General features: G+C 39.6%; 2 protein-coding genes across 2 annotated transcripts in view; one reads left to right on the plus strand and one right to left on the minus strand.

Annotated features, from left to right (window-relative positions):
* Window positions 1–27,820, plus strand: part of GALNT13 (polypeptide N-acetylgalactosaminyltransferase 13) — a 982,370-nt gene that overhangs the window by 120,297 nt on the left and 834,253 nt on the right. Inside the window, exon 3 of the mRNA XM_079925131.1 lies at window positions 19,444–19,546. The gene's annotated coding sequence lies outside the window, so the exon portion shown is untranslated. The remainder of the gene's footprint in view (window positions 1–19,443; window positions 19,547–27,820) is intronic.
* Window positions 1,075–27,704, minus strand: RPRM (reprimo, TP53 dependent G2 arrest mediator homolog). Its single transcript, XM_079925136.1, has 2 exons — window positions 26,640–27,704; window positions 1,075–1,201 (listed from the first exon to the last, which is right to left on the minus strand). The coding sequence occupies exon 1, from the start codon at window positions 27,287–27,289 to the stop codon at window positions 26,960–26,962; it is 330 nt and encodes a 109-aa protein (XP_079781262.1). The 5' UTR covers window positions 27,290–27,704; the 3' UTR covers window positions 1,075–1,201; window positions 26,640–26,959.

The raw sequence follows: 27,820 nt of genomic DNA on the forward strand, positions 1-27,820 counted from the left end.
TGACACCATCTTTTGTCACAAAGACCCACTTAGCTAAACTATTAGAATTTTAAATGTATAGAACCCTTTTCTTCTCAAGCTTGGGAGGAGGGTACCAATTTATCAATACCATTGATACCATCAATACCATTATCATTATCATATAATACTTATTGCTTTCACCCAAGTTCATGATGCTAGGCTGGAGACAACGATTATGTTAACTGCCTCTGTCCCTTTTTTAGTAAGAGAAGTTTGCCCAACTGTTATGCAGTATAAATAGAGAAAGTGACAGTTATATATCAGATGCAGATCATGTGTTCTGATGTGCTCCACCACAACCAGTATTTTACAATAATTCAAGTATACTGTATGTTTTTATTTTGAGCTAAAACTGAGCTTGGGAGAAATTTTTACTTTCTACACTTTAAATTTGCTATGCAAGAAATGGAAAGGAATGTCCCCAGGCAGTGTCAGAATGACTGCTGTTTCCCTTCTTACTGCAATTAGAGCATTCTGGCCCCAGGTGACTAGGTAGGTGCAGACACAGGTGACTCATTCTTGATTGACAGGCGCTGGAAGCCAGATGTTTGGGGGATTCCTGGGAGTAAGTGGAGGATTCCTTTGCCTTCAGGGCTGGTTTTGGAATAAGCCCTGGCTTCCTGACTAAATAAAAACTTGGATTCTCCTTCCGACCAGTCAGAATCAGAGTTAGAGTTGGAAAGCACCTAAGTGACAACCTCTTAAAAAGCCAGCATCACTTATAAATCTTCTATAGCAGATACTGATTCCGTCTCTGGCTGACATGGTTCTATGAGAATTTTAAAACTTTGGGTTTGCAGTTTCAGTACTTGATTCTTTTTTGCCTGCTTAGAAGTTTCCCTCCAACTGGTGCTGTGGACCAAACGACAAAACATATGGCATAAGAGTATGCTAATTTTCCTGAAATTAACATGTGGGTTTGTGACCAAATTGAAGAATTTAGGGTATAATCTTTCCATAATTTAAACATAAAAGAATATACGTGGGGCTTCCCTGGTGACGCAGTGGTTGAGAGTCCACCTGCCGATGCAGGGGACGCGGGTTCGTGCCCCGATCCGGGAAGATCTCACATGCCGCGGAGCGGCTGGGCCCGTGAGCCATGGCCACTGAGCCTGTGCGTCCGGAGCCTGTGCTCCGCAACGGGAGAGACCACAACAGTGAGAGGCCCGCACACTGCCCCCTAAAAAAAAAAAAAAGAATATGAGTATCAAAAATACGAATTTAGGCTTAATAAGTGAAATACATGACTACTATATAGCAGTAAATCTTTTCAAGTTGGAAGTAATCTCCTTTTAAGTATTATTATTCAAACCATAATAGAACCACATTCTTCCTTTCTGACTCATCTAGAAGCCTACTTTAAGTAATTCCTAGACCAGGCTACTAATTTCTGACACTGTTCATTTTTACAGTCTGCTACAGAACAAACTTGGCAGCCAAGCCTATTTCTTGAATTACAGGCAATTATATCTAATTACTTACTGGAAAGCTCAACTTGGAAGTTCCACAGACCAACTGAAACTTAACCTGTAAAAAGTTGAAGCCATTATTTTCCCCTGTGAAAACTCTTTCTATGCTGGTATTCCTTAGTTCAGTGAGTGTCATCCCATATAATTATTTATCCAAGAAAGAAATCTGGAAATTGCCCCTCTGTATATTTCCATCTATCTTGCCATCTCCACTGTCAACAACTTAGTTCAGGTCTCCTGCATGTATTGAATGAAAAATATACCAAGATGCATGAATATATATATATATACACACACTGTAACATTATTTTAATGTCCAATAATAGAGAATTTGTTACATAAATCACGTACGCATATCTCATTCAATAGAATATAGTGTAGCCATTAAAATGTTGATATGTATATAACATTTACATGTAAAATTTTACAGAAAGAGATAAGTGGTATAATTCCATTTGTAATTAAAAACGCACACACGTGTATAGTTGAGTGAACTTGATATTTTGGGGGGAAGAACATAACCTAAAACTGACAAAGTGGTTATATTGGAGAGCAGAATGAAGGATTGGGTGAGGAAGAAAGATTTTCCTTTTTCTTCTCTTTGTTTTAGGTGATGCTTGAATTTTTTTTCTTAATACAGTTCTTCCTTAAAAAACAATTTTAAAAATTCCAGTGGACTTATTCATATGATGATAATTTATAAGGATTAACAAACAGGAAACAAAGTTTAGTCTCAGGGAACATAACTATAGGAGTAAAACACATTACATGGGATGAATGAGATAGGAGGGTGGCTGGTAATTATCAATATCTTTTCAGAAATACTGAAATTGCATCAAAGTGTTGGCCCCTTTTTCTGGAGTCACTAAAATGGGCTCTATCCAGGCTTTCACAGAGCCCAGATTTGAGTCATCCTCTGGAAGAAAAAACAGAAAACATGAGTTGCAAGTGCCAAAATCTAGATGTGCTGATAAGGTGTAGCTGAGTATTGATAAACCGTGGTTAAGGGAAGCTCCAGAAAGTGAGTGGTGTTTAATGGGAGTGGCTTTCTGAGAACAGTTGTACCTCTGAAAACATCCATTTGTATGTACTCTCAGAAGAACACCTAAGAAAAATATTACTCACTTCCTCACTACCCAGCCATGAGCAGTAATCTGTTGTCACATACTGTCCTATGGGCTTTATATATATATATATATATATTATGTTTTTAATCCACATGACAAATTTTTTTTTTTTTTTTTTTTTTTTTTTTGCGGTACGCGGGCCTCTCACTGTTGTGGCCTTTCCCGTTGCGGAGCACAGACTCCGGACGCGCAGGCTCAGCGGCCATGGCTCACGGGCCCAGCCACTCCGCGGCACGTGGGATCTTCCCGGACCGGGGCACGGACCGTGTCCCCTGCATTGGCAAGCGGACTCTCAACCACTGCGCCACCAGGGAAACCCTACACATGACAACTTTTAAATTAAGTAATTAGGGTCCCTATGTTACAGATGAAAAAGATATAGTTTAGAAAGGTTAAATAACTTGCCTATGGTCAGATACGAAGCATCAGAGTCAGGATTTGAACCCAGGTGTTAGTGAAAGAAAAGTTTGGGTGACACACTTAGAAAAATGCAGGGTCCAGGAAGGTAGTACAGGTGAACACAAAGGACCAGGTGTAAGGTATCAAGCAGGAACTGGTGGGAACTATGTGAACTAGAGAGCTGAAAGCAGATCTGGTGTTGTCAGATCTCCTATTTTCTATGAAAAGCCAGAACCCAGAATGATCCCCTTAGAGTTGGTATGTTCAGGCCTTATTGCCTTATTTTGGGTTGATGCTTGCTTTCTTGGGTATTTTGACACAGGATAGGCAGGCAACTGGCTGTTTCTTTGGCATAAACCAATTTGCCACAGCCTGAAAACTTTCATTCCTACTGAGTGCCATATATTTGGATGTACTGTCAAAATGACAACTGTGTTTTGTGTGGAGACAGTTTGGACAACTTTCATAAAACAGGTCAATAATTTTTTAATCTCAGTCTCAAAATTTATGTTATTGCAGCATGTGCTAGGAGAATGCCAGCTTGCCTGCTGGGCTAGTACTCAGAGAACATACTTAACTAATAAATGTCTTTGGAGACAAATCATCTAATCTCCTTCTTTCTTTTCCCAAACATTTGAAATAGAGACTGTGATAAGCAATATATAAGGTTGCAGCTCAGATTGAAAATGGGACCTTGTTTCTCTCTCCCTTTACTCTTAAAAAAAAAAAAAAAAGGTTATTAAGCACTATTGAACTAGACACTTCACCCATATTATCCCATTTAACCCTCATAAGGATCCTATGAGTGGATAGAACTTTATACTGTTAATATGAGAAAACCAAGACTCTGAGAAGTAGTTGTGTATCTTAAAAAATCACCAAGTACGTGGTCACACACAGCCTGGTTGTGCATGATTCTAAATATCACTGCCTTAATTGCAGTCACTTTTTTTCTGCCTCTTCCCAACCCATTTAATTTTCCTTTTTATGGTACCAGTCTCCATTAGGCATTTTCAGCTGCTGCCACGTTGATATCATTGTCATCACCTGCATGTACAGTCCATTCTCAATGACTATAATTATGTCATGAACAAAACTCATGATTGACTTCTGCTCCATACCCTCCCCATCCTGTTGAAGAGGCCAGAAACCCTGGAGTACTTCCTTGACACATCCATCTCTTTTTCATCCCATATCCAATCCATCTTAAAGCCCTATTGATTTTGCCTCTTAAATATTGTTCCACTACAAATTGTTCTTTCCATTTCAATGCTACCATGCTAGACAAAACTACTATGATCTCTCAGTTGCACTTCTGCAGCAGCCCCTTCCCCTATGGCTTCTCTCTATGCCTTGAATCCATTATCCATAGAGGGAGAGCCACGGAGATCCCTCCAGCTAGAGGGATACTCCTAAAATGCAAATATTGAGCAAATCAATCAACATCATTCTACCCTCAAGTCCTCACTCTATTTAAATATTTCAGTAGTGTTTCCTATCCTTTTTTTTTTTTTTTTTTTTGCGGTACGCAGGCCTCTCACTGTTGTGGCCTCTCCCGTTGCGGAGCACAGGCTCTGGACGCGCAGGCTCAGCGGCCATGGCTCACGGGCCCAGCCGCTCCGCAGCATGTGGGATCTTCCCGGACTGGGGCACAAACCAGCATCCCCTGCATCGGCAGGCAGACTCTCAACCACTGTGCCACTAGTGAAGCCCTCCTATCCTTTTAAAGGCAATGATCAAAATCCTTAACCTGACCTAAAATGCCTATCTTATCTTGCTGTAGTATACCTCTTACTGCTTCCCATGACATGTGACCCCTTTCTCTTTTCATTCAAGCTTCAAAGAGAGGTAGGACAGGCCGGGTGCCCCCTGCCTTGGAGCCTGAGCCCACAATGTTCCTCTGCCTCATAAGTACCCTCCCACCACTCTTAATTTTGACCTCAGTTTAATATTTGTACTTTGGGAAAGCCTTTCCCGCCTGCCTAACCAGATTTTCCCTCCTACTGATGATCCAGCACTTCACTTTTTGGGTACAAAACTTAATTTTATACCTGCTTGGATGATATAATCTCCTGATAGACTCTAAGCTTCATTTTATGGAGCCATTGTTGTACACTATTGTATTTCCAACACATCTCAATTCTTGGAAAAAGTAGTAGCTCAGTCAGTGTTTGTTGAATGAATTGTTGAATGAATGTTTTCGTTTATGTTATTCCCCATAAAAAAAAACAAAATGGTCTTCCTTTCATTCATTAACTAAAAAGGTCCATATAGTTCATTCTGACTATTCCAGTAAGCATTATCTTCCTTCTTTGAATGTCACACATATTATAAATTTCTATTGGCATTTACTTGTTTTTCTGTTTCTCTAGGAAATAAGCCCCTTAAAATCAAGGGTCATATTTTATACTTTTTTTGATTCACCCCCTCTACTGCCTCTCTCCATATTATGCTACTTCTTGTTGCACAAATACTGCTAATTTAGATTTGGTATTAAATAAATACTAATTGGTGTGAGGTTTCATGAAACTCATTAGGAAATGGATGGAGGGAGTATGAGGGAAACAACTTTGGCAAATTAACATCACTCTCTTTTTGGAATTTTATGTGTACCCAACTTTGGAAGTTTAAAAAAATAATATGGCAAAATGCAAAGATTTATTGAAAAGAGAAAAATGGAAAACTACATAATAGACAAATGCCAACAAACAAATTAAGGATAGAAATATGAAAGTTATACAGAATGGAACTTAAGGGAAAATTTAGTTTTAAATAAAAAGGAATAGTTTATATTGATTAAGAGCCAATCCATTAAGTAGTTCTTGCATGTAAAATCATATGCACTGAATATAAGATCAACATAAATATAGTACAGACTGACAGAAGTACAATGAGAGACTGAACTAACAATAATTCTAGGAAGCTTTAACCTATCTTAAAAATGGTCATGCACACACACAGACACATAGGAACACACACATTCTCACATACAACATTGAACCCTGTAGGGACCTCACATCATTTGCTAATGCCTTCATGGTACTTATAGAAGTTTTTCATATGCTAGGGTCAAACTAAATTCCCATAAATTGCTAAACCTAGATACTATTAAAGCTGTGCTGTAGGGAGATAGTGCAAAATAGCTAGATAGTATAGTGAAAAGTTATCTAATCACTTGGAAAAAGCACAAATTAATTTCTTAAATCTTAAAGACGAAATCACAAAACCCAACGTGTGGAATATATAAGCAAATTATACTGGATGCAAAAAGGTGGTATTTAGAAGAAAATTTATTGTATCACATGAGGACTTTAAAATTAAAATAAATGTATTTAAATATATAAGATAAAATATACTGATATTTGGACTAATGTTGATGCTTTGTGATATTTACTATAGATCTTTTTGTGATAAATAAACAACTTCAGATAAGGTTGAATTTCCCCCCAGTTTTCTCCAAGGTCCATCATCCTCTATCACAAATTGGATGTGCTTAAAGTACTTATTTTTATACTCATAATAATTATTTATAGCATAAGAAGCCATAGTATAATTTTGCTTTTAATTACATATATGGTGGGTAACAAAATTCAGCTTGCTTTTATGCTTAACATTATATTTTCAGGATCAACCCAACTGATAAATGCATATAGAGATCACATTCACTCATTTTAACTGCTCTACAATATCCCATTTAGTTTATGTAATCCATTTTTCTACTCTTAGTCTTATAGGTAGTTTTTCTTGTTTTTGATTAGAGACAACATGGAGAAAATGATCATTGTACTGATTCCTTTGTTTACTTGTGAAAGAATTTCTCTATACCTAGAAGTGGATCTATACTTAAGAATTGGCATTATTTACATATATATTATACTTAAAAAGTGAATTGCAGTGTAATTACAGGATGGTGGAGTACACGTTCTTCCACTTTGCTAGATATTGTGAAATTGCTCTCTAAAATAGTTGCAACAGTTTATACTATAGTGTTCCCATTTCCTCAAATCCTTAAGTCAATGTTTTTAACACATTTTTATTTTTGCCAATTTTATAGGTACACAGTTATCTCATTGTTGTCTTATTTGCATTTTCCCTGTTTACTATATGTTGAACCGATTTTCTTGTGCATATTGTTTTTTGTGTTTCCTCTTCATATACTTTCATCATTTTAAATCATGTTATTTTTCTTATTCTTATGAGATTGTTAGTTACTATGGATTCTCATTTTTTGTTGTACAGATTGAAAACATCTTCTCCTAGGTGGTGGTTTCTCTTTCACCTTGTATGTGTTATTAAATATTAATCTCCATTTTAGTCTAGTAAATATGCTTACTACAAAAAGAAAAAATCTGAAAACACTCTACTAAGTGTTCAATTAGAGAAACTATTTTTTAAGCCAAAAGGAAACTATAAGAATAAAACAAAATCAGAAGTGAATTAATCAGAAACTACAAAATTTATACAGAGGACAAGACCTGCTTCTTTGAAGACACCGGTAAAACTGACAAACTTCTTGCATGCCTGAGTAATAAAGAAGAGGGCAAATACAAATGATATTAGAAAGAAAAATAAGATTATCATAGACATAAAATTAACAGATAATGAAAGAAAAGCATCTGTAATCTTTTACTAATGTTTTTAAAACTATGAACTTAAAGGGACAGAATTCTTCAAAAATACAAAGGATAAATTTGACTCAAAAAAGTGAGAAGACTCAAATAGATCAATAACCATAGAGGACACAGAAGAAAATAGACAAAACATAGATATCCTCCATCTCCAAAGGCACCTGACACCAGTGGTTGTATGCTGTTTTATCCCAGTCTTCAAGGAGCAGTTAATTATGTTATTTATGCTTCTCTCAATCACTGGAAAAAATACAGACATTCTCAAAATTGACTCTATGACTTTAACCCTGAAAAATTAATTCTGAAGTTCAAATCTATGAGGAAATACAGTTGATCCTTGGACAATGTGGGGGATTAGGGACACCCACCCCCTGCATAGTCGAAGATCCACCTACTGCTCTCTCTGCCTCAGAAACAAAGGAATTAAAAAACCTAAGGGGAAGGAAGCTGAAACAGTTTGAATAGAATCAGGATTCAAATGCTAGTTCTTTAGATTCTACATACTGTGATCTCTAATCAAACACAAACTTTTCCCTGCACTTAGTAATTTAAAGATCTGTAAAATAAAAATACATGTACTGTATTTATTTTTAAAAAAATCACAGACATCCCTGGTGGCACAGTGGTTAAGAATACACCTGCCAATGCAGGGGACACGGGTTTGATCCTTGGTCCGGGAAGATCCCACATGCCACGGAGCAACTAAGCCCATGCGCCACCCCTACTGAGCCCACGTGCCACAACTACTGAAGCCTGCGTGCCTAGAGCCCATGCTCTGCAACAAGAGAAGCCACCGCAATGAGAAGCCCACACAATGTAGTGAGGAGTAGCCCCCACTCACTGCAACTAGAGAAAGCCCGTGCACAACAAAAAAGACCCAACACAGCCAAAAATAAATAAATTTATTAAAAAAAAAGAAAAAAATTCACATATAAGTGAAACTGTGAAGTTCAAATCCTTGTTATTCAAGGGTCAACTGTACTCCAGAATTGTTAAGCATATTTAGAAAATGTAATGAATTCTGACTTGCTCTAACCCATATCAGAGTATAAGAAATAGTTACAGTAATTTAAGCAGCTTGGTATTTTTCTTAAATAGACAAATATCTTCATTTGGAAGAATATGCTAATTATCATTTCAAATCAGTTGTGAAAATAGTATAAGATTTGAAAAACTATTGGGATAACTTGGGGAAAAACATGTTAGCATTCACTTCACACCATGTCCAAAAAGATCTGTAAAAATTAAAGATCTAAATTTAAGAACCAAGTATTATAAAATAATTTTAAAATGAAAGATTTTTAACTAACACAGGAAATATAGCACTTAAATAGAAAATAAATAAATAAATATGACCTTTCAGAAATAGAAAAGTTTTATATGAGGCAAAACACATAAGTAATTGATAGACTTAGGGAAAATATTCCCACACATATAAGATTCCAAGAAACTTATATCACTAACAAAGAGCATCTATAAATCAGTAACAAAAGTCAAACAAATAGAATTTTAAAAATAAATAAATAAATAAAGTGGTAGGTTTGAGAAAAAGTGTACAAGTGTCCAGAAAACACAAGCCCTGTCATACTAGAATAAAAATTAAAATAGTAGCTAATATTCTTCACCTAAAAATTGGTGAACATTTAAAAAATTATAATATTCAGTGCTATCAAGGGTGTGGATAGTGGGGCATACCCATTCTTTTGGTAGATAAGTAATTGGTAAAAATGTTGGAAGATTTTAAATGTGCGTGCCATCTGACCTTCTGAGGTTCTGCAGGGAGGGACCTATATGAATCTACCACCCAGCACTGTATTAGACAAGAATCATCTCAATAGAAGCCACAGTGGAAAGATAAATTAGGATGAGAACAAGATGCCACCATTGCTCTTCCCAAAGCTTGGCATTTTGTAAACTCACAGCTGTGGGCCCAACTCTGAAGAAAGAGGTGGGGTGTGATGGAGGGGAAGAAGTTATTCAGTAGTAGGGAAACTCCTATTCTAAGTTAAGTGGTTGAAGGAAAAGAAAATTATCATTTTGATATACTTCAGTTTGTAGAGTGAAATTTGTATCCATCATCACCTGAATCATTCTCTTTGTTCTCTCACTTTCTTTAAATGCCAGACTCTCACTGTAGTAGCGTTCCCCCCACCAAGAGTTTTTATGGAGCAGGTGGAGATTTTCACTATTTTCCTTATAAACGTCTATGCTGTGTTGAACTTTTTACAGCAGTACACATTTCTACTGTAATTAAAAACCATAAAGAAAATAATAATTGACATTCTCCCACCCCCATACACATAAAACAGCAGGGTAAAATAAATCTCAAATGACCTGAAGGTTACATGTTTCCAAGGTAAGCATTCCTTTAATTATTAGCTGCAGTAATTGCTTGTATTTCTTCATTTAAATTTAAGTTAATTGACCAAATATTATTGATGAAGCCTTAAAAAAAAAAAGAATACTATGAAATGCTTTAGTTGGACCTTCTTCTTTTCGTAGCTTCAATTTTCACATCAATTGAAGTAACTTTTAACTCTGCTTATGCCTGTTAATGACTGGATGCATCTTTCAGAATTTTCTCCCTAAGACAGCAGGGCAGAATTAATGGCGGTTTTAGCTCTCTTGAAGATTGATGCAGCATTGCAGTGCTTAGCAAAACATGTGATCTTTTAATCAATCACTGAAATAAATCTATGCAACTGGTGTCAGGAACAAAAGTCATTTTACACTCACCTTCCCAATTCCCTGGAATCAAAGGAAATGGAATCCAAATTAGACTCACTGAGCCACACTACTGAGCCTCCACTCCCAAAAGGATTTAAAATTTGTCACTGTTCAGAAGACTTGTCTTGCAATGAAAAAATGGAGGTTGACACATTTATCTATAAATACGAAAGTGATGGAGCATCCCTTATGGTCCTGGCTTACAAATAGGCTAAGTCAGAATATTATTGCATGAATCCATAATTCCTAATCGCTGCCATATAGACTGTATCTTTTCATAGGCTGCTAGAAATATTTTGCAGAAATCTTATCATTCATTCCACTCACATAAGAGTTAATTAATACTTCTACACAGATTATTTCTTTACTTTTAAATATCTTGAGGAAAGAAGTTTCTCTAAAGATATAATTTATAGCCTCACCCTCTTTACTTCTAGTAATTCCTTCCACATAAAATCAACTCTTGATTTAACCCAGGTAATGGAAAACATGAGTGAACCAGTGAGTACAGAATGATAAATAACTTAAAAAGTAATTTAACCTTGCCCTGCAGTGTGGTGGGACCATTATGTAGTGAAGAACAATGTAATGTTATCTTAGTAATGTTTTTAAGAGCTTTATTAGTTGACCCACCCAAAATTCAAGTGTGTATTAAGGGAGTGGCTATATTCAGCGCTCTTCAAATTCAGGGCCAAAATAGCATCTTAAATCATCCTCTTGGCCTCTGTGTCTGAACACGTAGCCTCTCCCTGAACACTTCGTTGTTTGCCTAGGATCTCACTGAATATGCAGGTAGAGAAAGCAGCACAAATGTATAGTTGACATGAGGAGATGTAGCTCTCAGGCTTACATTTGTCCTTTTTCTTTTGATTCATATCAGTCAGCATGGCATACGTATAGACCCCGGGATGAAAAGCACACTGGGGGCTTCATAGCAGATCAGGGGAATGGAAAAGAAATAGGGAACAAGTGACCAAAGTTGGGAAGCTAATTCAACTGTAATTTTGGCTCCAGATGAGAGGAGCCATCAGCTGTCCAAATCCCTGTATACATAGAAATATGGGTAACTTGAATTTATCCTGACTATCATAAGTACCCAGAGCACATGCTGTAATTGTTGAGACATAATAGAAATAGTTTCAAAGGAACATTATGCTCTATGTAAAGAGCATTACAATACTAGATTGTCACAGCAACAGCTAGAAGTATATCCAAACAAAGTTCCAGCTTCTTGAGAGAAAAATTTTGGCTGGGTATCAGGATCAGTGCAGTTCTGCAGCAGAAGCCAGGACACTGGGCAGAAACCAGCTATGTAGACTAGACAAACAAGTGGACTTCAGGGGAAAAGCTGTGGTTCTCTGGACTCAGGATTGTCTGGGCATCACCTTGAACACACCAGATATTGTAAGATCCCACCAGCTAGTCCTCTGGGAGCTACTATAATGTTCTCTAATTGTCTCAGAAACTGGGCAGAAATGAGCCTTTGGTGGAGGGCCTCAGGGCTGAAGATTCAGCATAGTTGAGAAAGTCAAGAGCATCAGTTATGTCTATTAGCCAGATATTTAGAGTCCTCGCCCACCCAACCATCGAGCTTCCAGGTGCCCAAGAGGTCTAGGACATGGATGAACCACAAGGTTCCTTCTATGAAGCATTTCTCTCCCAATCAGAGTTTAACACCAAATCATCTGTTATTTTTTAAAATTTATTTATTTATTTTGTGGTGCGTGGGCTTCTCACTGTTGTGGCCTCTCCCGTTGCGGAGCACAGGCTCCGGACGCGCAGGCTCAGCGGCCATGGCTCACGGGCCCAGCTGCTCCACGGCATGTGGGATCTTCCCGGACTGGGACACAAACCTGTGTCCCCTGCATCGGCAGGCGGACTCTCAACCACTGCGCCACCAGGGAAGCCCCATCTGTTATTTTTATGTCTAAGTTTGAAGATGATTTATTGTCATTTCAAAGCATATGCTAGTTTGTGTTTTATAAATGGATACTCGGTGAGATATATCCTTTGAAAGACATTCTTTAAGGCTATGTTTAATCAGACTCTAGCACTCAGAATGATGGTGTTCTTGGCAGAATTTCAAAATAAAGGCCACTCCGAGGACAGGGCATGATATTATATTGTAGCAAGGAGTATCTAAGCAAGATCATAAAATGGCAATGCCAATTACAGCGACTTTGGAATACAGGAATGAGAGGGCACGCGAGGCTGTAAAATTAGGTCAATTTTGATAATAAGGTATGTTTAAGAGCGGTGTCACTTAGAAACATAGGCAACTCAGGTTTTAGGATTACATGATTTTTCTCCTTTTATCATAAAATGTAAAACATATGCCATTAAGAAGACATTTAACCAATGTTAAGTGTGTAACATTTCTTTATTGAAATAAATGATAAAAGCAGATGATATGTGGAGAATATTATAAACTTTCCCCAAACTATAATAGATATTTACATACTAGAAAACGAATAGCTAAGGCTTTTGTGCCAGGGATCAGACAAGCAGCACAGTGACACAGTTCCAACAGGACTGATTTTAATTCAGGATGAATGAGTAGTCTCCTGCTCAGTGAAACTTATTACCTCCTCTCTTTCCAGTGAGATGAACAGAATCAATCTGTATTCAGAAAGGCAGTCTTCATGTTTCCACTGTGTCTGTAGCAACTAAGAACATCTCTGCCATCCAGAAAGAAGTGTATCCTAAAACATTACTCTTGTTGGAAAAATATTTTTTAAAAAAATTTTAGGAATCATGACAAACTAAACTATAGTATTGTGGAAAGGTATTTTGGAATTTGACAGCACACTGGCAAAATCCTCATATCTATTCTTCAGAGCAGTGACTGTGTCTTTGCAATGCTGTGCAGATTCTGAAATACAATGCTATAATTACAGGCTTGGATTCTGTGTGTGTTCTCAAGGCTTGAGACATAAAAGTATTAAATTTTCTTCTCTAGAAACAATGAAAGGTTTCTTATATCTGATTATTTGGTGTGGCAGAGACCACATCTTGTGCTGTATTAGAAAGAATGATTTATCCATTAACACCTTTCACCCATACAGTAAGGAAACAAAATCCTGCTAAGTCTATGAGAGTCTGTACCTCAGGGATCCTTTTGTTTGGGATAAATGGGTGCCCCCAAGCCAGCTTAGTTTTTCTTTAGAGGCAGGAAGCTTAATGGAAGAATTAGCCTTTGAACTTGAAGAAAGCTGAGAGGCTATGTCTGCACCTGCCTCAGTAAAATAATCTCAAAGTCATTTTGAGTGTAACTTCTAGATGAACCAATTAGGAGTGATCCATTTAGAACTGAGGTCAGAAACTTATATTTATGGCCAAGATACAATGAAAGATGGTTTTAGTACAATGGGAGAGTTATGAGAAAATGCAGGCATGTGAGTGAGAAAGGAGGATTCAGCCTTCTTATTTGTACCTCAGGTCTGGTTACTTCTGCCCAAATCCTGTAACTCAGGCAGGCTTTCTCCTAAGTCCCTAAGCAGGCTGCTGCTTGTTTGAGCCGGACGGCAGAGCCACCTGCTAGGTGCCTGTGCTTTCCTGTCCCCCCCCGCAAAAAAGAGTCGAGAATAATGAAAGCACAAGATTGGAAGGTGCCTCACAGATCTAGCCTAACCGTCTAATTCTTGAATCTCCTGTAATATCCCTGCTGAACGGACATCCAGAAACAAGAAATTTATTCTTTCCAAAGGCAATTCACTTCATATTTGTACAGCTCCAACTATTAGAAAAATCTCGTCTGTTAGAGTTGAATTCTTTTTGCGTGTAGCTTCCTCTACTCCTCACTGTTGCCAGTTTTACTACTTGAATTCATACTAAACAAAAGTAAGCCTTCTTGTTTGTGACAGTTTCTCAAATGTTGAAGCACAGCTATCTTGTTATCCCCGAAGCTTTATTTATTTATTTTTCTTCAGTGGTAAACACTGCCAGCTCTTTTGACCATTTTTCATCTAACATGGTTTTAGAACCTTTGCCAGCATAGTTGTTTTCTTTTGAATACACTGACTGTGTTTACAACTTTTTAAAAATAAGGCATTAGGACCAGAACCACTCTAAAACTGGAAAAATCTAGAAACAAGAGAGTTGGCCTCTTGCTCTCCCTTATAAGATTTTTTTGTTTCCATTAACGCAGACTAAGTTCACACTATTTTTTTTTTTTCTTTTTGGCAATCTCAATATTTCATTGGCCTGTCCAGAGATTGTTCTTGAACAAAACTCTACATCTCTTATATTTATGATCTGTTGATAAGCCACATTTTCCCCCATTCTATACTTGCACAGTGGTTTTAGACCCAAGTACATGACCTTGTGTTTTTCCAGATTAAATTTTATCTTGCTAAAATCAGACTATTACTTAAAATCTCTCAGAATCTTTTGGTACCCAGATTTAGTCAGTCAATATATTCTACTCCTCAGTTTCCTCATAAATGAAAATACAAACTACCTCATAAGATGATAGTGAAGACTGTGTGATCCAGCACATGGAGAGTGATTAGCATGGGGACAAATATATAGTAAGTGCTCATTAAAGCATATTATTATCACTTTGTAAGCAAGCCCAGTCTAAAAAAAAAGTCTTTTAACCTTAAAGTATAATTGTTGACATCATCTAAATAAGCCCCAACATTTTAGAATAAAATATTTTAGTCAAAACTATATTGTAGGCAGAGTTTGAATGAAAAAATTTTAGAGCAACATGAAATAAGTGAATTCTAGAGGACTTTACAATTATAGAATTAGAAGAGAAAAAAAAATTAAATCTCTATGCACTTCCAAGTAAGAAGGCTACCTAAGTGGATGAGTTGAGGCTCATTTTGAATTGCCTCCTAAAATCTACATTTCCACCTCCTAAGGGCCATCTGCTACTGGCAAACCCTAAATCTACCAAAATGATAAATTGCTTTGCATTTCCTCTATGTGAAATCATTACTCAAAGCTATAGGGGTGAGTTGTTAATGACAAATCTCCATGTGTGTGAGAAAGTTGAAATTTTCCTTACTGTCAGTTCATTACCAGAAGAATTAGCAGGATGACATATTGAAAATGCTCTTGGCTTGTAATGCTTTCAGATCTGGGTTCACATCATAGCACAAGATCATTTTAACTGTGTGACCTTGGAAAATTTACTAACCCTCAGCCCCTCCATTTTCTCATTTATGGGAATGGGGTAGCAGTAACTTCTAGAATTGTAAGGAATTTGAAGTAACATATGAAAAAGTAACAACTATGATTAATATTAGCAGTTTTATCAGTCACTCATATGGATGATAATGACAACAGTCAACTAGAGTTTATGTGATGCCTACCCAGTTTCCATGAGCAGAATTTGAAGATCAGCCATGCCAATAATATAATCCAATAGAATATAATAGCAAGAGAATATTAAAAATGGGAATGTATTGTATTGTGTTTAAGTGCTTTGGAATCAGTGTGAAAGTAAGATTCTCTTAAGATAATAACTTTTCTTTTTTTTTTTTTTTTTTTTTTGCGGTACGTGGGCCTCTCACTGTTGTGGCCTCTCCCGTCGCGGAGCACAGGCTCCAGACGCGCAGGCTCAGCGGCCATGGCTCACGGGCCCAGCCGCTCCACGGCATGTGGGATCCTCCCGGACCAGGGCACAAACCCGTGTCACCTGCATCGACAGGCGAACTCTCAACCACTGTGCCACCAGGGAAGCCCAATAATAACTTTTCTTAATTGAAAACACAGGATAGAAGAAAGCCAGATGAGCTTATAGAATGGTCTAATATTCTAGCATGTAATTTCATTAAAACATGGGAATACTAAAATTTTGTAACTTCACTCAACCTTTCTTAAGTGACTGCTTCATGCCAGGTAACCCACACTCTAAGAAGGCAGTGTCCTTGGTGGTCATAAAACCTTTCTCATAGCACTCTTCAAGGTCTAAAGCACTCTTTAGGAATCCATAGAATTGTAAATTGAAAATATTTTTAACTCGGAAATCATTGAATCACGGAACACTGTTAACTTTTCCTTTCTTTTACTACATAGCACTTTAAGCATGAAATGAAACAATACCAATAGCAAATGTTCATCCTTTGAGTAGCTTTTCTTTATCTTAATAGTCAGTGAAGTCTTTATTTGCTTTGTAGAATGAAGTATGATGTTGGGAAATTAAAATACATTTAACAATTGCAAAGAATTCAATAAAATTTAATCTCTGTATTATACTATTTGAGGTGTACAATCTCATCCAAAAGATAAACATGGATTTACTGTAATTTTTAAATAGATGTTTGTCCAAAAGCTAAAGTAATCCTTTAACAAATCTCCTTTAAAATGAAGAATACAGGGCTTCCCTGTTGACGCAGTGGTTGAGAGTCTGCCTGCCGATGCAGGGGACACGGGTTCAAGAATACTCCACCAGGCAAGGTTAGCATTCACATTTTAAGGAGCAATAAAGAGATTTACAAGACAAGCAAAAGCTGAAAGAGTTCAGCACCATTAAACCGGCCTTATAAGAAATGTTAAAGGGATTTCTCTAAGTGGAAAAGAAGAGGCCGCAAATAGAAATATGAAAATTATAAAAAGAAAATTTCACTGTTAAAGGTAAATATGTAGTAAAGGTACTGGATCAACCACTTATAAAGCTAGTTGGAAGGTTAAAAGTAAAAAGTAGTAGAATCATCTATATCTACAATAAGTAGTTAAGGGATACAGAAAAATAAACATGTAAAATATGATGTCAAAAACATTAAAGGGGAGGGAGTGGGCAGTAAAAATGTAGGGTGGTTAGAATGTGTTTTAACTTGAGATCATTGACTTAAAATTATATACTATAAAGACACAGTAATCTAAACAGTGTGGTACTGGCATGAAAATGGACACATTGATCAGTGAAACAGAAAAAAAGAGCCCAGAAATGAACCCACACCCATATGGTCAATTAATCTATGACAAAGTATGCAAGAATATATAATGGGGAAAAGATACCCTCTTCCATAAATGGTGTAGGGAAAACGGGATAGCTACATGCAAAAGAATGAAACTGGACTATCTCTCACACCACATAAAAAGTAAACTCAAAATGGATTAATGACTTAAATGTGGAACCTGAAGCCATAAAACTCCTAGAACAGCGGTCCCCAACCTTTTTGGTACCAGGGACCGGTTTTGTGGAAGACAAGTTTTCCACAGACCAGGGTGTGGGCAGTGGGGACATGGTTCAGACGGTAATGCGAGCCATGGGGAGCGACACATGAAGCTTCACTCGCTCGACTGCCGCTCACCTCCTGCTGTGCGGCCAGGTTCCTAACAGGCTGTGCAACAGTACTGGTCCGTGGCCCTGGGGTTGGGGAACCCTGTCCTAGAAGGAAACACAGGCAGTGAGCTCTTTAACCTCAGTCTTAGATGTCAAATATTTTTCTTTGGATCTGTCTCCTCAGGCAAGGGAAACAAAAGCAAAAATAAACAAACTAAAAAGCTTCTGCACACCAAAGGAAACTAACAACAACATGAAAAGACAACCTACTGAGTGGGAGAAGTTATTTGTAAATGATATATCTTATAAGGGGTTAATATTCCAAAATATACAAAAAGCTCATACAACTCAGCATCAAAAAAAAAAAAAAAAACAAATCAATTGAAAAATGGGACCTGAATAGACATTTTTCCAAAGAAGACAAACTTATGGCCAACAGTCACGTGAAAAGATGCTCAACATCACTAATCATCAGAAAAATGCAAACAAAACCCAAATGAAACACCACCTCACACCTGTCAGAATTGCTATCATCAAAAAGACAACAAATAAGAGATAAGATGAGCTTTCCTGTTGTGATGAGCCATATGAGAAACACACTCCTAAACACCAGTCTTTATGGTTGATAGATTTCCTCTCTAAGCCCCACCATCAGCTCCTCTTCCCACTTGTGAATACGAATGAAAAGGTCCACTCATACAAGTCTCATGGGAGGAGAAGACACTTGCAAAGCAGCTAGTCACAGTTAGCAAGGTAATTTCCCAAGTCAGAAGTGTGGAGCAGGCAGAGCAGCTGGGAACCCCCCAAAATGAACAATGACAGTTCAGTTTCTATACAGATAAGAAAGCTAAGCCAACTGTCTGGGTTAGAGTGAATTTAGATGAGGGACAGTTAAGGAAAAGAGAATAAGGAAGGATTCAAAGAAACGTAATAAAAATATCACATGTACCTATAGGGCAGCAGCATTTCCAAGGAAGATGGGTCATGGCAGAGGCTTCATCAAAGTGAGTTTGTCAGATCACCTTGGGAAATGCTAAATATTTTCTCTATCCCATGGAGAGTCATGAAGCCTAGAAGAGAGATCCTGCAGCAAATGAATCTGCCTAGTTTTGTCTAGTACTACTTTATCATATTAAAGATACTTTTTAGCACAAAATTTACCATCTCATCTTGAAGACATTTTTATGCCTTGTCAGGTCTATGGAGGGCAGATGATTTTATTCTCATAAACGAACAGAGATGTCAGATAACTGGTAGAAATTCATATCACCAGGTACAAGGTGGTGGCAATGCCTGTCCTCCAAATCCAGGTTGTTTTCCAGGCTCTTAGAACATCAGCTCAGACACAGAGACTCTTGGAAGAAATTATAAAAGGCTTCTGAGCCTTGCTGGAAGACAGTTGACAGAATAAATAGAGTAAATAATTTTAAAAGGAATACTAAATTAAGAGTCAAAAGATGCAGGTCCCATTACTGGCTTCACCACTGGCTACTGCTTCTTCTAATAATAGAATCTCTTTCTCATGTAAGCACTCGCGGCCTTGTGGTTTTACTCCTTGTGGAAGTTGAACTGACTCCATTTCCCCTTGCTATCTCCCCTCTCACCACATGGGTAGTATTGGCTGAGCACACCCTTTTTCTGGCACCTACCTCAGTCACAGAGATTTCTTCACGGATGGGTACATGACCCAAACAGGCCAGAGTTTGCCCAGGAAAAGACAATGCTATGGTTGTTAGCATATGCTATGGTTGTTAAGCTGGTATAATATGGTAAGATGTGAGTGTGAGTCTATCGGAATCACTTTTATTCTTTTCTTTTTCCTGCCATGTGGAAAGAGCTTTACTGAAATATGGAGAGAATGGAAGAATCTGGTAACATCGTATATCAGCTTTTCAGACAACTGCAGCACCTGTATCCTTGGACATGGGAGTCACAGAAGTCAGTAAATTCAGTTTTTTTTGTTTTTTTTTAATTAGCTTGAATTGGGTTTATGTTGGTTGCGACCCAAAGAATCTTAATTAATCCAGCCCATATCTCGCTTGAACATTTCATGAATTTAGAAGATACTTATGTTACTTAAAACAAGGAGAGATTATTTTCTTAGAAAGTTCATCTATGAAGTTAGGGAATTTCACACTTGATCCTTTCGTTAATTATTCATTCATTGAAAATTCCTGGTAGGGGCAGTGAATAGAACACTCATTCCCAACCTGAATTTGTAGAAAAATATAAGTAGCCTCCAGAAATTCATTTGCAGCATTTTCTTCCAGCCTCCACCTTCATGCTCATCTTGAGCTTGAGTATGTAATATACAGTGAGCCTTGTGTATGCTGACTAAAGACAGGGAAAAGTCAAATTAAGTTGAGTAGGTCAGATCCCCCGAATCAATATAGAGAAGAATGGAGGGTACTTCATGTGTAAGGGGAAAAGTCACAAGTGTGCATACATACAACTGGCTCACACAGCTGGATCTCCAAGGACACATGGGCGCAAATCAAGCAGAAGATCGGATGGAAACGTAGAAGGCCCCTTTAAATTCCATGATACTTTGCACTCAACTTCCAAGATCTAAGTTAGTACCCAGTGCAGGGTCATGCCAAATGGACACTAAATAATACATATTTATTGATGATAAAGATAAGAAGATCTGGCAAGGCCTCTTTGACCTCTGGGTATAAGAAAACTGAGCTGGCTAACAGGATGCTTGCAATTAGTCCAAGACTTTGCAGAGTAGAAGAGAGAAATGGAGAAGGAATTAGCAGTCTTCCACGTTCTGCTCACATTGCTGAGCTCAGTAGTCTTTGATCCTTTTAGTAAGTCCTCTAAATGTAAAAGTTTTTAGTCACTGTTTTGAGAATTTAGAATCTGCCTGTCAATTTCTAGAAACTTGATAGGTTCTTTTTGTTTTCATCGATCTTCTTCAAATTTAGGGTCCCTTCTCCTTTCTCTTAGCTTAGCGTTTAAAGATTTTCAAGCTTGTACAATATATTATCTTTGACTTTTCTGTTCCTTGGGGATTTATCTTCTTTTTCTTTCCAATTCTTAGATGAAGATTGAAACATATATCTCAAGATATAGATGTATTGTAAGACTCCAGGCACCTTCTATAAATCTTATTTACTGAACATTTTGGGAGTATTTACTTGCAACTTTTTCTATGCATTGTTTTGTAAGCAAGTAAATAGTGTAAAACAAAGAACTGGGGAATATGTGATGCTTACATTTAGTCTGCAGCGAAATGGATGTGTTTCATCGGTATACAATACGAGAAACACAGAGTGTGAGTGTGCGCATGTGCGCCTGCCTCAATCAATACTATTTAAAATATGAACTACAAGATCCCGCTCAATTTATAGGAAAATAAATAAAGCCAAAGAGACACTCTGTATCCCAGAGGGATTCTTTTCCCAAAGCAATCAGACATCAGGAGTTTTGGTCTGATAAAAATCAATGACTCTTTCAGGGCAGTAGATCTTTAGATGTGAGTCAGGGAAGGAGTACATAATGAGAGAGGAATTGGTGAGGATAGAAGGCAAATATGAAAAAAAATTGATAAGAGAAACTGTAACATTGTCTCACTGTCATTAACCATGTCAGTGCCTGGGCTATAGCATAATTACATAATTCCAGACATAGTAAATAGAAACAGTTTATTTATTATTTGACTTTGTGGGTAGATCATATGCCTTCCCTTATGTGTGTTTATCTGTGCCTGTGTTTCATGGCTCAAATGAATAGAAATCATCTCATTATTTTTAGTAATAAGTTGTACCACATACACATGGGTGCTTGACAAATATATCTAATTGTTTGAATTACAAGTTCAAAACATATTACTGTCTAATAGAAATCACTTTTAAAATGGGGGCAGGGCAGACTTTGGTTCCAACATTATCCCAGATCGTTTGACCTTCTATATATTGATCACTCTGTGCTTGCATTTACCCACACAGAAATATTCAGCAACCGAGCGCTTACATGTATTTAGGAAACTATTTGCCCATAATCCCTTCAAAGTCTATATAAACAGTCAAATAAATGAAAATATAACTTGTTTATTCTCATTTAGGATGGATTGTTATTTGAGTTGGAAGTAAGCCACTGTTTACAAGCTTACTGAGGAATATTTTAAAATACATTTAGTTATCCTTACAATAATAGTCCTTGTAGAGCTCCCCTCTGGTATATTCTGAATTTCTCAAATATAAGTAATAAATTTAGATTATTCTATTATGATCACCAGAAATGTTACATGACTTGCTGGTACTATTATATACTTTATTTTCTCCTGAACTATACTTTGCAAGAATTTTAAAATCTAAGCTGATGTTATAAAATTAATCCTGGACTTTTAAACATTTTAAGCATTTAAAACAATACAAAAATATCTGGAAAGAAGGACAGAGTGATATTGGCTATGAAAGCAGTTAACCATTGAGCCTTTAAATTCAGACATTAGGTAACTATTACTACTGTTGGAGCGGAGTTTAAAACATCCCATTTGAGCTATTGTGCACATACCTAAATGGAATTTGGCAGGTGGGTAAAAGATGTATTGATTCCTGTTTGGGGTATTGCTATAGACTTACTTCTTCAACAGGCTTTCAAACTAGATTTGAGTCTTCCAGAACAAACTGAACCCTGGAATCCTTTCCTGGCATTGCAGCCCCCAAAGTGACAAGTCTAATAAGCCAGGGCTAAGGAAGGCTATAAACTGCATGCGAAACAGCTGTTGTGTGCTCTTGCAGAAGCTCAAAGGGGAAAAAAAACGCTTTGAGGGAGAAAATATGGCTGTTAATTAATCTTCGAACACCCAAAAAGTTTCTGTAAACAACAATGCATATTAGTCTAAATGTATATGGACTTAGAGGAATCGTTTGTTGATTATGTGCTCCCCGATTCACCGGGCTTTCCTTTCATTGCTTCGTCCAGTGACAACACAGAGATCTGGGATATTTAAGGCACTGGTTAGATGATGTGTGATCTGTCAGCATAGAAACTGCTGTCTACCTAGGCCTGGCTAGGTGTCTGAAATTTTGCTTTGGCTATTGTAAATAACATCCCAAGTTGAGGAGCACTTGACTTTAGCGGGAGGGTGTTTCCTACCTGAAGGACCAAGATTGGAATGACAAAATATATTCTAAGATACCTATTGAAATGAGCTAAGAAACATCTTAAGAGACAAGGAAATATTAAACAAATTAATTCAATAGAATCACTGAATAGGAGTATCCTTTTATACATAGAATCTATCTTCCTCATTTTAGGGCTGATGCCACTCAGTTATTTAGAGACCGGAACCAAACTTTGTTACATCATAGGCCAGTATGCTTTTTCCTCCCTCACTCAGAATTAGTGTAAGAAGACACAGTAACAGACTGGCCCAGGATCCAATGAGAAGCCAGCATGGCTTGAAAATCAGAAAACAGGCACAGGGAGCCTTAGACTTAATACAGTAGTGTGACCTTTATGCTTAGACTCCCTCAAGCAGACTTGAAGGTGTTCAACGCTCAAGTCCTTATACATTTTCAGAGAAAGTGGGAAGATTCATAACAACAATCTTAAGAAAAATAACATTTAGTAACAACTGGCTAAGCTACTTATGTAGAGGCCACCCAATTAGGCTCAGAGGCATCAGTGGCTATCTGCACAGCCTGAGAGGGGTTACAACCCTGCTAATCCACTTGCTGTGTCTCAGAAAAACCTCTCCCTGTTTCTGCTGTATTTCCAGAAGGGTTTCAGGAAGTATCAGATGCCTACCCATGGATCACATGCCAGATCCAGCAAGCTTTTACAGGAAGCCATCTCTCTCTCTCTCTCCTCTCTCTCTCTCTCTCTCTCTCTCTCCTCCCTCTCTCTCTCTCTCTCTCTCTCTCTCTCTCTCTCTCTCTCTCTTCTCTCTCTTCTCTCTCTCTCTCTCTCTCTCTCTCTCTCTCTCTCTCTTCTCTCTCTCTCTCTCTCTCTCTCAGGACTTCCCACTAATTACTGACCACATGGTGGACTTAAGTGTGGGATGATAAAATCTGCCTGTTTGCATCTATCCCTCTCAATTCTCAGTCTCTTAAGGCTGACATTGTTTTCTTATATGAAACCCAGAAAGTGACTTTTAAAACTTACTTTCCTTGTAGCACATCTGCGGGAAAGGATCAACGTGCCATAAACTCTAGGCAGGATTTAAAAGTTTCATTTAATGCATTTGTTATGATCAGGAAAAAAAGACAGTCAAAGGCAGAGTGAGACAGGGAGTGGTGTAGGGCCTGAGAAAGTGGTTGCCGTGTGGCCACTGGGGAACAGGGAATGTAAAAAGCTTCTTGCACACATCGCCTCATCTATAAAAACCAGAACCACTTGGCATCTGTCTAAGTAACAAATGGATCTAAGGGCTGTCGAGAAGAGTTGCCAGGAAATGGTCCCCAGGGCTATGATATTTTCAGATCATGTGCATTTCCCTATAATGCATAGTTCATGGATTACAGAACTCTGTTCACGTGTCTCTTCTATCTAAGGACTAAATTTTGCAGGTTATGATTTGTCTGACTATCACAGTTTCTGGTGGTAAGAGAATAAATCTGGATAGTTGAGATAAGGAGAAACTGTAAATTTTGCTTTCGAGGTGCAGGGAAGAGGAAAGCAGTGTGAAGAAGTATTAAGAGGAAAAAGGATGGAGAGTGATCATAGTGATAGTGGAGATAAAGAGTATTAGTAGAGGAAAGAGTAGTAGGGGCCTTGGGCAAGCCCCTCGCTCAACTTTCAGGAATTTGGCTTTAAATGGAAACCTCTGTTCTATACGAACAAATACAAATTGACCTGTAGGTTTGAGAGCTTTCTGTGTCTGACATTCACTGTAAGCAGGTACCTTGTACTCAGCAGACCACAATGTAAGATTCCTACACATAATTGGTTTTTGATCCCAAATCAGTTTCCACTACAGCACTGTGGGCTAATAAATCTGCGGGAAGATGAGACCCTCAGCAAGACATCACAGCCACAAAAACCAAAAACTAAAACAAAACCAAAAAACTGAGTTTAATTTTAAAAGTCTGGTTTGTCCTTGAGTGAACTGGTTGTTCTGCTTTGTTTCTTTCTTTGAAATATGGAGGCCACAGAAACTGTCTACAAAATAAGAAGTCTCCATTCCCTATCTTACTCATTAAAAAAGTAAACTGCTTTCCACGACTCACTCTTGACTACACGTTGACCCTGCTCCCCTGCCTAGACAGAAGTAAACAAGCAAATGCTTACCTGCTGAAAATACAGGAACAATAGGCAAAACTTCAACATCCTTGCTTTTGCAAGCCTGATATCTATTAAAAACCATTCTAGGTCATAATTCCTGACAAGATTTACTTTGGGAGTGGAACAGACACTTTATAGCAGACAGGATGTCAAAGGACACTCAAACCTTTCGATCCTAACCCTTGAGTCACTGACATTGTTTATACCAGTTGTGCCTCTTCCCAATTAAATGGGACACTTCGTTGCTTTTTTAAAAAATTTTAGTCCATCTTATATCTGCTATTGTGAAGCCTTTAATTGCTATAGCATAGTAGAGGATTCTTTATATTCTTGAAAATATTTAGGATCCTACCCCAGGTGTAAAAATAAACTGCTCAAAACCTCTTGTCAAGTTTAAGCTTGAAGCTACTGTATCCTTTGGGTTATTTTCACATGCACGGTTTTCCAGGCTCTTCTTTCCAGATTCCCTTCAATTTCTGAGCCCAAAGACCATCTGTAGCTCCCTCCAGCCCAACTTTCCCAGTTTCCCAGTTTTAACACACATCTCCTATATTCAGGACCTCGGCTAACTCCTCTGAACCTTTTTGCCCGGCCTGGGGCTGATAACCCAGGCCGGGTTTCTCTTTTAATACCGCCCTTTAGCTAGAAACGTAATATGGCAAAGACAATGCATGTCTTGTTTTAGTAACAATGGTTTACCCCAGGGAGAATTAGCGTCACTATGTACTTTAGGACCTACTTTTCTTCGGTTTTTTTTTTTTTTTTTTTTTTTTTGATCAGCATCCTGACGCCGTCTTGCTGACGTTGGTCAGGGGAAAGATGCCCTCCCTGAAGGCTGGACAAGCCGTCTCTTCCTTTCATTAGCGGTGTAACCCTGTGTTCCCACCGGAGCCCTGCACGGAAGTGTCATCTTCCCGCGGGGGCCTCCCGTCGTCTCGCCTGGCTCAGAGAGCTGAGCCTAAATGAAATATAAAATATTAACTGTAAAGGAAAACAAAGGATGCTGCCTCCAAGACGGCTTCTGTGCCTGCGGCTTGGCCATGTCTCACTCGTCCCCGGGCCTCTCTGTCTCGCTCCCACCCTCGTCCCTGCGTAGGATCCACGAGTTGAATCGCAGCTCTCCGAAGAGAATTCCACCCCGAACCGGTAACCCGAGTCCTCACCGTCGCCCGTTCCCTTCTGCCGGGAGCGCAGAATGACCACCAGGAGGCCAGGAACAAAACACTTAAATGTTGCATTTATTAAGGAAATGTTAAATAAGGGGGGGGGGGGGGAGTCAAAACGGTGTCACGAATGTCAAGAGCACTTTTGTGGCATAAACCGTGCAGTCACGAGCTCGGAGTTCTATTCCGAGTCTTTGTCCCGGGGCCAGCTGGAGGGCCAGCCCCTCCCCCCGCCCCCCAAAGACCCAGTTGGAAATGCATGAAAAGAAACAACTCACCCCATTCACAGGCTCCCCTCCCCCCACCCCTTCTCCCAACACAAAACTCTAACCCCCAGGCAGGCAAACAGGCCACTAGGGCGGAAAAAGACTTATCAAATATTTGTATTCAAGCAAACAAACACAAGATCCCTTAAAACGGCACGTTACAATCAATCAAAGGTATTTATCGCCCTTCCTGCCAGGGCTGGGAGGAGCGGGAGGGAACGGGCGCGAAGCCGGACACGGATTTGTGTGTCCCCGTTAGTTCGGTTAAGTGGAGTATACGCGGGTCACTTTTCCAGTCACCAGGCAAGCGGTGCCGTTGGTCTCTCCCTGCCCGCCCTCTCCACCTGCCCCCAGAGCTTGGCCCACCTGCGGGTGGAAAGGGGCCTTGGCCCGGCCGGTGTCCCCGCATCCCGCGCCAGCGGCAGCTTCCAAAGTTCTGCGCCCCAATCGCCTTCTTCTTGCCACTTGCTGCTGGAGTCCAGAGTCAGGGCTCTCTTCTATAGCCAGGCCTGGGGACTTTCAGAGAGCCAGCGAGAAAGCGGGTCGCTTCATCCCGAAAAGCAGAAGTCGAGAGAAATATTTGACTCCGACAGGTTTGCTTCGCCCAGTCTCGGATGGTGAGGGGGCGCGGCCCGGCTGGTGAAGTGGGGAGGCATGGGGCGGCTGCCGCGGGGGCCGGGGGCCGGTCAGTAGGGCCCCACGACCACCGCCTCCACCTCCTTAGACGGTCTCCGGTCCTTCACTAGGAAGTTGATCATGCCCTCGGACTTGATGAGGAGGTTGCAGCCAAGGAAGAAGATACCGAAGACCACGGTGAGCGAGAGCACGCACATGACGGCGATCTGCACCACTCGCATGATATACAGGCTACGCTCGTCCGGGCCGCCCTCCGCGAAGCCGTCGTCGGTCACCACGGATGCCTGGGTGCAACAGCGCACGGCGCGCTCCAGCGCCTCACTGCTGTTGGCTAGGAACAGGCCGGCCACATCGGTCTGGTTGCCCAGCGCCGGATTCATCGCGGGAGCGGGCGGGCACCTCGGGAGGCGCGAGTCCGAGGGGTGGGAAGGCGGTGGCGCGGGAGAAACAGGTGAGCTGAGCGCTCACTTGGCGGACTTGCGCGCGCGGGGACAGCTCGCTCTCTCCAAAGTCCCCGGGGCCCTGGGAGTTTCCCCGGAGCCTTTCCGACGAGCGCCGCAGCCTTGCTGGTCTGCGCCGTCTGCTCCTGCCCGGGCGGCGCTCGTTCCCGGCGCTTGCTCGACTGGGGGCTCTTGGAACTTGGCGGGGCTGGGCCAGCGGGGCCGTGGGAGGTACGGACGGCGGCGGTAGGGCGGCTGCTCTGAGCGAACAGCGGCCCCTTCTGGCCGTGCCGCAGCTGTGCGCCCGCCGCCGTTGGGCGGTGTGGGAAGCAAAAGGGCGAACCTCTTCCTGCTTTTCTTGCTTCGCCTCTTTTCCAGCTCCAAAGGCTAGGCAGAGGTCACTGTAGTTTTCTGGGCTTGATGGATGATGGAAGCGTTTCGGGTGGGGGAGGGGTTGCGACCAGCTGAAAG

The sequence above is a fragment of the Stenella coeruleoalba genome (assembly GCF_951394435.1).
Source record: "Stenella coeruleoalba genome assembly, chromosome: 6".
NCBI lineage: Eukaryota > Metazoa > Chordata > Mammalia > Artiodactyla > Delphinidae > Stenella > Stenella coeruleoalba.

Excerpts from the sequence above, each read along its gene's own strand:
- RPRM (XM_079925136.1), bottom strand. The coding sequence starts at position 27,289 with ATGAATCCGGCGCTGGGCAACCAGACCGATGTGGCCGGCCTGTTCCTA.